Raw genomic sequence first — 13,834 nt, 5'->3', positions numbered from 1 at the left:
TGTACCCAACTGGGAACTGGAGCAATCCTACCCGACCTGCAGGTATAACCTAGGTTGTAGTTCCTTAGAGAAACCCTACCCGGACCCGGACCCGGACCCGGAACCGAAACCGGTTCCACCTCTACCTGGTCAAAACCCTGACCGACCAAAAACCCGATCATACCAGAATTGATTCTTACCTATCTAGGTCCTTGCCTTTGTTGACCAAACCCGGAACTGGTTAAAAAAACAAGATTTGTGTACCTCTAGAATAAGGAGTAAAGTCTATTGAGCTAATTAGTTGGTTGTGTGCAAACTTGAGTAACTTCTAAATTTAGCTATTAATTGATCGTGAGCTTAAATAACCGGGCTAAATTTCCTTTCCGTTTTTTTTTTTCAAAAGTTAAATAAATATTAAAGAAACATGCTCTCCAAGTCTCCGTTACCTATAAAAAAAAATAAAATTCTGGTCCCCTCTCGATAACGGGCCGGGCCCTCAACGGGACCTACCTCTAAGCCGCCCCTGATAACTTTATGAAACTCATAAACGCCTTATGTCAAAACTTACACAACTCGTATAATATAACATTTTTACTTATATCCTTATACGATGAGTATAATACGATGAATCTAGTGTTGCTTACCTATAAATTTAAGTTCATACCTTAAACGGACACCACCTATACGAAACCAAACCTGGTATACAACAAATTGGGCTTTTCTTCTCACCTAAAAAAGAAAAAAATTGTGTTGCGTATATAGTAGTGCCACTTGTTGGTGCAGGCAAGAACGTGGCATTCTCGTGAATTCACCTGCAAACCAAGGACAACATTGTCAGGTACTCCTCCTCCTACTGCTACTCAATCAATCAATCGTCACGGATCTCTTTAACCCATCAATTCAATCCGACCCATTTAACCCTCTTTTCAATTTTCTTGATTTCAATTCCAATTTCGTCAAATTGACATGCTTCTGACTGTGCGTTTGGTTCACGCTTTCTGGGTTTTCGGTTTCTGATTGGGTTTGATCTTTGGGTGGTTCGATTGCACGTTATTCGTGTTTGATTTGGTGGGTCTTGATTCTTGGGATGAAAGCTAATAGGGTTTTGCTTAAAAATTGAATCTTTGATTTGGGTTAAGGTTTATTGTGTGGATTTTGAATTGGTTTTGTTCAGGGGTTTTGATTATGGGGTTTGCACCGCAAAGGTGATAATCTTGATAGTAATGCATAAATTTGGAATCAGTTTTTTTTTTTACAGGTTTAATAAGTTTTGCTGATAATTTACTAAATTGTTTGTGTATATCAGTATATGTACATTAATGGGTTCTTTTACTATAATCAAGTAGTGAACTTTGTATGTTAAATGTTCTGCACAAGTGTTCAAGACTACACATAATTGTTTTTCGATGAAAACGCTAGTCCTGTTCGTGCAGGGCTTATGATTGGTGTTCCTTTTTTGTTTTAATCTGTTGATTGTGGTTTTCACTGTGCAAAAGTGATAATATTGCTAGTAATGCACAAATTTGGAATCAGTTATTATTATTATTTTTAATTTTAATAACTTTTGCTGATAAGTTTACTAAATTGTTTGTGTATATCTGTATGTACATTAATGGGCTTCTTTTACTATAATCAAGCACTGAACTTTATACGTTAAATGTTTTGCATAAGTGTTCCAAGATTTCATTGTTTTCACATAATAGTTCTTTGATGAATGCCGGTCCTGTTCGTGTAGGTTTTCTCAGTGTTGTAGAACTCGTAAAGGTTCTAGTCGGGCGGTGGGATACCGACTAGTGATTAATAGGGATTAATTGGATTGGAAATTTATATGTTATTTTTCAGAATCATATACACACGCGCACACAAAATTTTATATATAATTTTTTCAAAATACGTATAGTTTTTCAATTACTTCAAAGATTTTTACCTTTTTTTTTGTTTTACCAATTTTGGCCAGTTCCGATTTAGGGGCCGATTAGGTGAAACCGATTAATCGACGCCTAAACAGGATTTTTACAACACTGTTTTTGGGCATTTTTCTTTTGTGGGTCATTTATATTATTACTTGATGTGAGGATATATAACGGATAACAATGAAAATGATATAAAAGAATGTTAATAATGTTAGCTTATCTTTCTGTAAAGTTAAACAAGTTGATATAGATTTGATTTTAAAGCTGCAAATTTGTGATTTTGATTTGTATATGCAGTGGTGAGAACATGGAGCGCCTTACGAATTGATGGAGATGTGGATATATTGTGGTGAAATTGGAAAACATTGTAATAGTCAATTAACCAATTGTGATCCTGATTCACTCCAAAATATCATTTCCAAAGGGGCTTTTGTGTATTGAAAGTTATTTATCTAGTCGACACCGTTTACAGCGTTTTGCAAGAAACAATATCTCTGCAGAAGGGGGATTACTACTACTATTATTATTTCGGCTTTTGGGTTCTTGTTGTGATTAAATCATGCCTCAAATACAAAAGCTTTATAACGCCTGCAAAGCATCTTTATCTCCAACCGGACCGGTTTCAGAAGACGCGCTTGAAAAAGTCCGTTCTCTCTTAGGTAAGGCTTTAAGGCTATTTATTTGTTTCTTGTTTTGTATGTTATCGCTATCTAATTATATGCTGCTACATTTTTGTTTTCCTAAATTAGCATATGAAATGATTTGCCTTGCCCACGAAATCTTGTTAACCTTTTCAAGTCATTTTGGATTTGTTGCCAATGAATCACATGCATTAGTTGTGATTTGTGAAAATGGATCAATCTGACGAAACGGGAAAAATACTCAAAAGTTTGTCAAAACATATAGCGTTTACAACCTTCTAAATTGTTTTATTCAAGAAAGTTGGAGCATTATTATTACCATTGTTTATGTATTATGTAATGATATATTAATTATTCGTTATCTTTAAAATTTAAAGAAGGGAAAAGTGGAGGTTCTAAAAATTTACCTACTTTGTTCTGAATATGTTTCGACCTGTATAATTCACAAAGATATCGTTATATTGTTTTGTACATCTTTGTGTTCGTTTCTATTTTCTAAGGACATATCAGTCTATTTCAGAATGGTTCCGACTTCTGAGATATTAATGTTCTTTTACTGATATGGAAATCAAATTAATTGTTAAATTAACGGGTATTTGATTTAGTAGCTCTTCCGTATACACTTGTTGGATGTTTATAACTTGTTTTAAATAAATTTTAACCTAAAATTTTTTTCTATTTTGTAATTGGATCAGACAAGATCAAGGCTTCGGATGTAGGACTGGATCAGGAAGCACAATTAGTACGTAGCTGGACGGGTCCTGTGACTGAACTTAACGGCCCCAATCGATCTTTGCCACCAATAAAATACATCCATATTCATGAGTCCGAGAGCTTCACTGTAAGTTCAAAAAAAAATCACATTTTTTTTCTCGTAAGAGACTGAATTTTCAATATTTATTTTATTTGTAGATGGGGATATTTTGCATGCCATCTTCAGCCATCATCCCGCTTCATAATCATCCTGGAATGACGGTTTTTAGCAAGCTTCTTTATGGATCAATGCATGTAAAAGCATATGATTGGCTTGATGAACCCGCATCAACTGATATGTCACAAGGTATTATCTTTCTTGACTATAGCTTATAAATATGATTAAAATACAGCGGGTCGGCCAGCAAATACTTTCTTTATCCAGTTTTTTAAATTTATAAATACTTAAGTGTTTTAAATATGATTAAAAATAGGAACGTTGTCAAGAAAGCTAACCAAAGATCCAACTTTGGGCCTTAAAAATATGTATTATTAATTATTATACAATGATAATAATAATATTAATAATAATAATAATAAACCAGGATTTTTTTATTAAGTGATTTAGAAGGTCTTGTGATCTTGAATACACTTTGGATGAGTTTTGACTTTTGACCCGTCTTCTTTTTTAGTTAAATCTGTGAACTAATTAGCGGTAAAATAATCCCAAATCGAGTCATTTACAGATACGTGGGTCAAAATGGTCACATCTAGTGGTAGTATTTCATGTTCAGCAGGAATATCTGTGTTGTGTGATTTGAATACAAAATTGTTATTGTAACGCATCCTCTGAAAATGATTTCGGTTAGAAATTATCGATCTTCATTTAATTAAATTTCCCGATTAAAAGTATCTGTTAAACCAATTGTTCAGTTATGTGAATGCATACTCATTTTATTGCTAAATCATTGTTTAATTTTAATTTAGGTACATGACAATGTGAGGTAATATCCATAATGGTTGAGGTGTTTAAAGTGTGTTTTGAAAATATCATTGTTTTGTTTAGTTAACCGATATGTTATGAAACTATAAGTATTATGTTGACGAATCGATTATGCAATTGAAAACAAGTCTAAAAGCAGAGTGACCTCACCATCTATTTTGCCTGCATAATGTAAAAAAAATAATAATAATAATTATGTTTTTATTCCTAAAGAATAAAACACGTGCAACGAAAAACATAGCTAAAATGAAACTGGATCAAACGGGTTAAAATCAGTCTTTTCTTGACACTGTGATTGACTGATTGTTTATTATAATTATTAGCACTATTTTTTTTAACTTTTTTTTTGTTTTTCCATCAGCGAGACCTGCAAAACTTGTTAAAGATGGTGTGATGACGGGCCCTTGTGGGACCACGATCCTGTACCCAACTAGTGGTGGCAACATCCATTGTTTTCATGCCTTAACTCCTTGTGCCATCTTTGACATCTTGTCACCGCCTTACTCATCGGAGGACGGGCGGCACTGCACCTACTTTCGGCGGTCAACCGAAGTAGTAAATACTCTACCTGGTGAATTTAATTCTTTTTTTTCCATATATCTTGTTCTTCCAAATAGTATGTGTCAAAAGTTGTATGTTTGACCTCAAAAGTCAAAGTCAAAGTCAAAGTCAACTTTCATTTTTCTTTTTTGAAGGTACAATTGAAGTAGACGAGTCAGAAGTTGCGTGGCTGGAAGAATTTCAGCCTCCGGATGATTTCGTGATTCGAAGAGGTCAGTACAAAGGTCGCGTTATCAAGACGTGAAATGTGTTATTCGAATTGTCAGCATCTGAGGTGGAGGTTAGCTTTGTTTATAAAGATGCTGAAGGGCAATAATGTAATTCTATTTGTTATGCAGACTTTGCATGCATATACAACATGATATAGTGTCTAGATTATTTATCTTTGATTATACTCATTTGATGCTTTAAGTCATGTCTCTATAGGCTTGCGTGATGCTCTTTCTTTTTGACTTGTTGAGAGATTTTTCACATTTCGGATCAAGGTTTTGAATTTTTTTGTTTTTTTTTTGAACCGCTAAATATGTTGCGCTCAACAGGTTTGATCCCTTGACCTCCTATTTTACACTTATTTAATTATTTTTCATTATAACTATCAAGAAAAGTTTGAACCTGTAGAGGGTGTCTATAGGCGCGCAAATTGAGTTTCGGGCCCTACCGATTTGGGTTGGATCAGCAAAAGTCAAAACACGGTTCTTGCCAAACTGGGTCGTGATTCCCCAAAAGTCAAAACACGGTTCTTGCCAAACTGGGTCGTGTTGGAATCGGTTTTACAAGACGTGTATGCAAAGTTTTTAAGAGAGACCACAATTCAAAATATGTTTTAAATAAAGCTACAAAAGCTTAAATTGGTAATTAAAATACTTGTAAATTGTACAAATTATATTTGTCAAATAGCTAACGTAATAAAATGTCATTAATGAATTATGTGTATAACCAACATTCCCTTTTAGTCTTCCATAACACACCCCTTGTCAATGTCCAAGATGGTGTTTGAAATCAAATCGATGTCTTTCTTATGAGTCAAACAAAGGAACAAAAGTATTAGTCTCGACCGGGAGAAGTGGTGTCAGTTTCATTTCGCTAATTTCTTTTTATAATCTTTGTTGTTTAGCTTTTCCCTTTTTCAGGCTACCTGCCTTTTGTAATTGGTTACTCTTTGTTTTTTTTTAATATATATGGCTTTTTAAAAAATAAAAATAAAATAAAAAATATATATATAGTTATCAATACATTTTTGTAATTATTTATTAAATTACACAATGTTTTTTTTTTCTTTTTATATTTTTTCAATTTTACCTATATTAAGGCGGGAACTCCAACTGCACACACACACTCACTTGTTTTAAATAAAGCCTGAACATATTCATGCTCATAATAATAATAATAATAATAATAATAATAATATCATCTTCTTCTTCAACCAACACATTCTGCATATAATCACACACACTCAATCACTGCAAACAACCAACACATATACATTCAATTCAATTCAATTCATTCTCTCTTCATTCCACCACACACACACACCAGTTCTTGACTCAAGATCTTCACAATTTTACGGTAACGCTTCGATCAAACCCTAATTACTTCGTTTATTATGATCTGTAATGCATAACTTATATTATTTGATCGGTTATTAAGTCTTGTTTCTGTTAATTTCAAGTAATTTGTGGTTAGAATGTTTGGAATTGAATGTAATTACTAATTAGGGTTTATGATCACGGATAATTAGGGTTTCACTGCTTCAAACTCTAAATTAGCAAAAGAATTGATACAAGAAACGATTCAACTCATAAATTAGAGATTAACCAATGGTCAACCAGTTCGGTTAGATACGTTTATTAGCCGGTTAACTGGTAATAACCTATTGAAATTAGCCTTATTAACATTACTTGTATAGACTTTTTATGTTCGGTTAACTGGTTTCGGTTTTTAATCGGTTACTAACTGGTTTCTACTGTACCGGCTAATACTGGTTTCTGTTTAGTTAACCGATTGTTGGTCAAGCGGTCAACCAGTTCGCTTCAGTTATTAACCTGTTAACCAGTAATAAGCTATTGAATTTAACCTTAACTTATTAAAATTTGCCTTATTGACATTAACTGCATTGGCTTATAATTGGTTAACCCGTTACAAATCGGTTCCTGTCTCAAAAGTCCAAACTGGATCCTAGAAACTGGTTTGAATCGGTTACTAACCGATTTCTACTGTAGCGGTTAATACTGGCTTCTGTTTGGTTAACCGGTTATTGGTCAAACGGTCAACTGGTTCGCTTCGGTTATTAACCTGTTAACCAGTAATAAGCTATTGAATTTAACCTTAACTTATTAAAATTAGCCTTATTAGCATTAACCGTATTGACTTATAATCGGTTAACCTGTTACAAATAGGTTCCTGTCTCAAAAGTCCAAACCGGATCCTAAAAATGGGTTTCAGTCAGCTACTAACCGGTTTCTACTGTACCGGTTGAATAATTGGTTTCGGTTTCCTGTCTTGGTTCGGTTAACTGGTTAAGATTTGCATCTCTATATTGGACTATATCTTTGACAAGGCAACATAATAATGAATAATGTAATAATGAACTTGTCTTTTGATGCAGTAAATTTGATTAAACTGTTTGAATAATGGAGAATAACGGATTGAATATTAACCGGCCACTTCTGTCGGTGAGGCGATTCTCGTCGATCTCATCCTCCCGGAAGATTGAAAACAGAAAGAATGAAAGTCAGATTCCGGTTAGATCTCCGATAGAATCTTGTAAAAGTGGATCAACATCAAAGACTAAGGTGAAGTCAGGAAGTGTTCCTTTCGGGTGGGAACACAGTCCAGGAAGGCCCAAGAGTGAAAACAATAAGCAGATTCAGATCGTTGGAAGCCCGAAGGTTCCTGCAGCGAGGTTGTTTAAGCGTAGGAATAAGATAAGTAAACCAGAATGTTCAAAATCAACCAAGAAACAAAGTTCTGGTTCTCCGAATGATGCTGAAGAAGATAATAATGATAGTGGTGAAGCGTATATAGATGCACTTGATACGCCTTCATCAGGCGGAACATCGTTCAATAATTGTAGTTCAAGTGGTTTAGGTGGAACTGGGTCGGATGTGAAGCCGTCTGGGCTCATTCGGGCCGACCTGAAAGTGAAGGATTTCATGTTGAGTCGGTTTCTTCCTGCTGCAAGAGCAATGGCTTCTGATGCACCTCAACTTACTCCCAAGAAAATAGCTGTTAAAGAGAAGAAATCAGTGAATATGGATAATAATCATAATGGTGAAGAAGATGATTATGACAGTGATTATGAGTACCGTGAACATGGACCTAAATCATCTAAGTTTTGTGGATTAATTCCACGTTTTCGCTCTGCTAATGGAGCGTGTATTAAGGCCAAATTACCGATTTTTTCTGCATGTAGAACTCAAGCAAGCTGTTCTTCGAGTTGTTCTTTCAGAGAAACTGTTAGTGAGGTATCTTAGAATCTTTTCTTACATAATCGGTTATTTAACTATTAATTTAACTAATAGATACTAATCAAATGTTTTTAATCTATTTATCTTAGCCTGTAAGGAGTGGTGAATATAAGCATAGATCATGGAGTAATGTTTTGAAGATAGAATCCAGTGAACCTGCAAACTTAGAAGGATCAAAGCTCTACAACCGTCTGCAAGGACCGTTGATTTCAGTTGATCACAGCGGGTCGATTCAATCTACTGTTTCTGAACAGAGTGATTCAAGCTCAAAGAAAAAGGGTACAAGCTTTAGAGAACTACTAGCTGATAAGAAGAAGATAAGTGAAATTACAGAAACAGACAGTCAAGATTCTATATTTGAGAAGACACTTTATGTCGATACTGTTTATGTAGCCGAATCTCCAAAAGAAAACTCAATGCCATCGTGTACAAAACCTCAATCCAGCTTCAGTGAACCTTTGGAGTCTGATGAATCAAAACATGATATGAAAACCAGTAAGTGCAAAGGTTTTGATTATGAATCAGAATGGTTTGATGATGATGTTAAAGGTAACCTGAAACTGAAAGGTTATGATACTAAGTCTTTCGAGAACCCTGCTCCACCGCCACTGCCAAAAAAACCATCAGACTCATGGTTGTGTCGCACACTGCCTTCTGTGTCTTCAAAAAAGGCGAATACTTTGTGGATCCCGATATAACCGTCTTTCGATACGGTTGCTAATGACCCAATAACCGAGGAAAACGACCAATTACCAAGTCCTCAAGAACAGGTGAATCCTGTGCCAGAGAGTTAAAGTTGTGTTTTTTTTAGCGTGCATACCATTTTTTAACCTTTTGAAAGTAAAAGGTGAAGAAATAAAGAAAAATGTACATTGTAGAGTTTGTTTCTAAACAAATGTGAGTTCTTGACATGTTATGTTGTTTTGTTCGTAAATCGTTTGTAAGCAAAGATATATAGTGATTTTATAGCTTTTATGTCTTTGTCCAGTTACATGTTTAGTTTAAAAAATCAGTAGATGTGACCCATTTGCTGGTAAATATTGCAATCAATATACAGACTACAATATATAGCCTTTGTAAGCAATACTAATATGGCCATAAATATAAAAATGCATCCAGCAGGTTCACTCTGTTGTACTACAAATATAGCTGTTGTGATTATAGTATCATTGCTAGAGCCTAGAAGATATAACAATTAAGTGTGACGTGCTGTTGCAAAACCGCCTACCCGCTATCTCATTAAATCATTAATGCATAAGTATTTTGAAAATATTGAACAATTCTCGTATATGGCTCTTGCATTCACCTAGCGCAGACTTAAGTGTTTTGAAGCGTCTTACACCTTTTAAAACCAAGACTGTGGTAAACAAACCTAGACATACCATAGCCCAACCATGCTGAAACATTGTAAAACGACCCGCCATAGTTTTTTTTTTTTAATAATTATAATTACCGCTTTTTAATAAGCTAGTTCAAGTGCATTTTTGTCTTACAAAAGGGCGTTTTCGTCTTTTTTTTTAACGGAATTTGGTATAAACAAAACCAGATTCTTGATTTACCATTTGACAATCTTAAAAATTCCGGCAATCATATTGTTTATTTCGCATTGAATATCATAATAGCAACATACTCGATCGAGCTGCTCTTCACCCAAAATAGCTCCTTTGTGGTCAAGGGCTAACATAATAATCATGTGCTGGTGTAACTCTTTTTATTTACATCTTGTCATATTGTTTTAATGTTTTATTATACCGTAAGAATATGAAAACTTTTATCACAACTTGATCCATGATGAAACTAACAATGATGGCTCATTTGGTAAATTTTGCTATATCACTTCCATCATGATCCACATACACACACTTATACGACTATATCACACAACAATGCAACATAGATACTTATGATCTAACAAAAGTTGTTTGTAATGATGGTTAAATAGAGTGGTGATTAAGAAAAGGAGATTCTTGGAGTAGTGAAATGGAAAACAATAACTTACTTTTGTGAACAATAAGGAACTACTTTCAACCAATCTGATATAATTATCAGATTGGTTGAAAGTAGTTCCTTATTGTTCACAAAAGTAAGTTATTGTTTTCCATTTCACTACTCCAAGAATCTCCTTTTCTTAATCACCACTCTATTTATTCTTCCATTCAGTTGTTGTCTTCATTCGCTAAACATCTATCATTCTCTTCTTTTTACAATTTCCATATCCAATTTGTTGATTTAAGGAAGAAGCTTCTTCTGGAATACTACATTGTAGGTATGTCTCTCATTCTTCTAGTTATTATAGTTTTACTAGTTTGATGATTAATATTTAGATAATGGAATTAATTTGGAAATGAAAGAAACATAAGGTGTAGGGAAAGCGGATTGTATATGTATTTTTTGACAATAATGCTTTAAGTCAGTGTGTCGAACCTATATTCAAAATCAACATCATACTAGGATGATTATGGGGTGTAGTGTACCTAGGGCGTTCTTCGGGTTTTTTTGGGCTTTTTGCTAGGAAAAAATGACCCGATAACCGACCAATTTAAAGTTCTGGTTGGTTGGACTCAGATTGTTCGGGTTCGGGTTGGTTTGTTGGTTTTTTGCAATGTTTTAAAAACCGGTACTTTACTCGTATTGGATTTAGTTCAAAATTTGTACAAACGGTTGAACCGGAACGGGTTGAATAATTTACCTTTAATTCCATATAAATACAATTTAAACTCAAAAATAACCCAAAAGTACATTAATAAACATCACACTTGAACCAAATATCACACATGAACAATGGTCGAGTAAGATAGAAAGTTTGAACTTTGTATACGAAATTAGTCAATTACAAATAATGTAAATAAACCAACATTAGATTTGCATGAGACAAAATTGATTGATTAACGAATCGTCGTTAACTGTGTTTGCTCGTTTCAATTTTATCCGCTATGCTAAAAGTCATTTTTTAAAATATGGGTCGTAAAAAATATCAAAAATCTCTTGGATTTAAACCAGTTGCCGGTTTAAACCGGTATTTTTTTTAAAAACCGACGGTACGATGTTCTAGCAAACCGCCCAAAAATACCGGGTTCTAAATACCGGTTGTGTTATGAAAATCTGATATAACCGGTTCAACCGGCGGTATGTACCGGCTTTTAAAACATTGGTTTTTTGGGTTTAGACGTAAAATTGAAAAAAAATGTTTTCTACACAGTGTATCATCAAAATTCATTGTGCTCATAAAGAACCATCATTAAAATTCAAACATCTTTGACGATTTGATATGATAATGCTCAAAAGTCTCAAAAATTAATATTTCAAAATACTAATAACTCCAAACCAAAACGCATCTATAAGAAATAGACAATAAATGTTCGGATTGTTCAGTCGGGTCGGGTTGTTTGGTTTTTTTGTTGAAAAAAGCTGACCGGACCAATTTAAGGTTTGGGTTGTCGGGTTCGAGTATTCTCTATTTCGGGTTCGAGTGACTTTAGATTCGGGTCAGGTTTTGGGTTTTGGATAAAAATATCCGCCTAGGCGTACCTAGTGCCTTGGCTCGTAGCCGCATATAGGTGGGACATGTCATAGCACGTATCCTATTGCATGTGGGACATACCTAAACATGGAGTGTGTTGGAATTATGGTTTAAGGTTCATTTTTAACTTACTTTTATATTCTTAACAGCTCATTATCATAACAATATATTCTAGTTGAAGTCAAACATCAAAATTTTTCAATAGAAAAGAATAAATCTGTTTATTATTTATATTTTAGTTGTATGATATTTTAATGGCATTTGATAATTCTAATTCTTCTTTGAAAAAGTTGGAAATTACTTGATTTGTATTCAATTGAAAGATGGAAGAGAACACAACCCTTTATTACAGAACCAACGTTTTGACTTCTTTTTCAGAAATGATAATTTATATTCATTTATTTTTTAATTTTATATCCACCAACTATTTTTCTATGAGCATCAAGTTTCATTTGGTTATGGTTAAATGAAAAGTGAAGTGAAAGTTTGTATGGCATATTTAATGTGTATTGATATAAAGCAGTCTTGTTTTCATAGATTTATGCATTACTTGAGAAATATACCTCATTTGGACAACCCAAATACTTGTGTTGAAGCTTGAGATCTTTAAATGTGAAGATATTTGTGGTCATATGATTTTTGTATAACACATAAATTTTATTTTATGTAGTTGTAATGGAGCAGCTTCAACACTTTAGTCATGAGCATTTGTTACACCTGGTCCAATTGCAGCCTGACCACGACAACGAAAACTCTGACAATGAAGATGAAGATGAATATAAAGATGATAGCGTGGTGGAAGGACCCCATGTTGTCAAGTGCGAGATGTGTGAGGAAGAGATCTATTCATTTCATATATGTTACTACTCCTGCAAAGAGTGTGACTATTCCCTACACAAATTCTGTGCGCAACTTCCTAAAACCCAACAAAACCACCCATTACATCCTGACCACGATCTTACCTTGTCCAAGAACCTAGCGAGAAAATGGAAGTGTGCTATATGCCAACTTGAGAGAGAAAAAGAGTTCTACAAGTACTACTGTTCCATATGTGATTTCTATATGGACATAATCTGTGCTACTATGTCCGAACAAAAGATGGAGCACCCAAGTCACCCTCACCAACTACAACGCTATTCGAGTAGGATGACATTAGGTTGTTGTAACGCATGTGGTAATGAACGTAGTGGAACCTTCTACCATTGTATCACTTGTTTTGGTTTCAGGATCCACTTGGACTGTGCTTTGCTTCCATCCAAATTACTTATCCAACAGTCTACAAATGGAAGTTTTAGTCATTCTCATTTACTTGCCATTGCCTATTCCTTTCCTTTAATTGAAAAGATGGGCAGATTGTTTCCCAAATGCAGAGTTTGTGAGAAAGATTTCGATCCTCACCTACTACCTAACAGTTCTTACTTGTGGCATTACAGATGCGAAAAATGCCGATATTACGTCCATGTTGATTGTGCGACTTCAAGGAAAGAGGCATTTATGACTTCTATCTTGATGCCTGCGGGTGAGAAATTATGCTTTTCTTTTTAATACTAGATATCGCGCTTGTCAATTTAAGTTTAACTTTTAATATGTGATTCACTAATTAGGTTGGGGCAAAACTCACAAAAATTTCAAAGACGAGGATCATCCTAATCTAATTCGCTGTCCATTTCCTGATGAGAGTGTCAACCTTCTAATGCACCATTTGATCAACAAAGGTGAATTAGTTATTAAAAGGAAGATTGATGGTGAAATGTTTTGTCATCCACACCCGCTGATTCTTTTTGACACGCTCCTTAATGTGCCAGTTCCTCTTCATGATCCCATGAAAAGTGTGGAACTACTATGTAATGGATGCGTGAGACCAATCACCGACGTGCCGTTTTACAAGTGTTCCCAACATCATTGTGATTTTGTTCTTCATGAGTGGTGCACTAGGCTACCCTCTCAAATACAAGACTATCACGGCCATCCAGAGCATACACTTGTTCTACTACCAAAGATCCCAGGAAAGTTTTTGGGTGTGTTTACATGTGAAATTTGTCTTTTAGATTGCAACG

At 34.5% G+C, this 13,834-nt stretch overlaps 1 protein-coding gene across 1 annotated transcript; it reads left to right on the top strand.

Moving 5' to 3' along the window:
- Nucleotides 1–2,036: 2,036 nt before the first annotated feature.
- On the top strand, nucleotides 2,037–5,186 carry LOC143571068 (plant cysteine oxidase 4-like). The gene is made up of 5 exons (XM_077056583.1): nucleotides 2,037–2,551; nucleotides 3,229–3,374; nucleotides 3,446–3,593; nucleotides 4,591–4,800; nucleotides 4,925–5,186. The coding sequence occupies exons 1-5, from the start codon at nucleotides 2,452–2,454 to the stop codon at nucleotides 5,032–5,034; spliced, it is 714 nt and encodes a 237-aa protein (XP_076912698.1). The 5' UTR covers nucleotides 2,037–2,451; the 3' UTR covers nucleotides 5,035–5,186.
- Nucleotides 5,187–13,834: the final 8,648 nt, after the last annotated feature.

Source organism: Bidens hawaiensis, unplaced genomic scaffold (assembly GCF_021521415.1).
Source record: "Bidens hawaiensis isolate Kalapana, Puna unplaced genomic scaffold, B.hawaiensis_p1.1 tig00025189_1, whole genome shotgun sequence".
Lineage (NCBI taxonomy): Eukaryota > Viridiplantae > Streptophyta > Magnoliopsida > Asterales > Asteraceae > Bidens > Bidens hawaiensis.
This window is presented reverse-complemented; position numbering and strand designations above follow the sequence as displayed.

Bases quoted from the DNA above. Each gene is read 5' to 3' on its own strand.
- LOC143571068 (XM_077056583.1), top strand. From the start codon at position 2,452: ATGCCTCAAATACAAAAGCTTTATAACGCCTGCAAAGCATCTTTATCT. The intron at 2,552-3,228 runs GTAAGGCTTTAA...TAATTGGATCAG, and splicing joins AAAAGTCCGTTCTCTCTTAG to ACAAGATCAAGGCTTCGGAT. The intron at 4,801-4,924 runs GTGAATTTAATT...TCTTTTTTGAAG, and splicing joins AGTAGTAAATACTCTACCTG to GTACAATTGAAGTAGACGAG.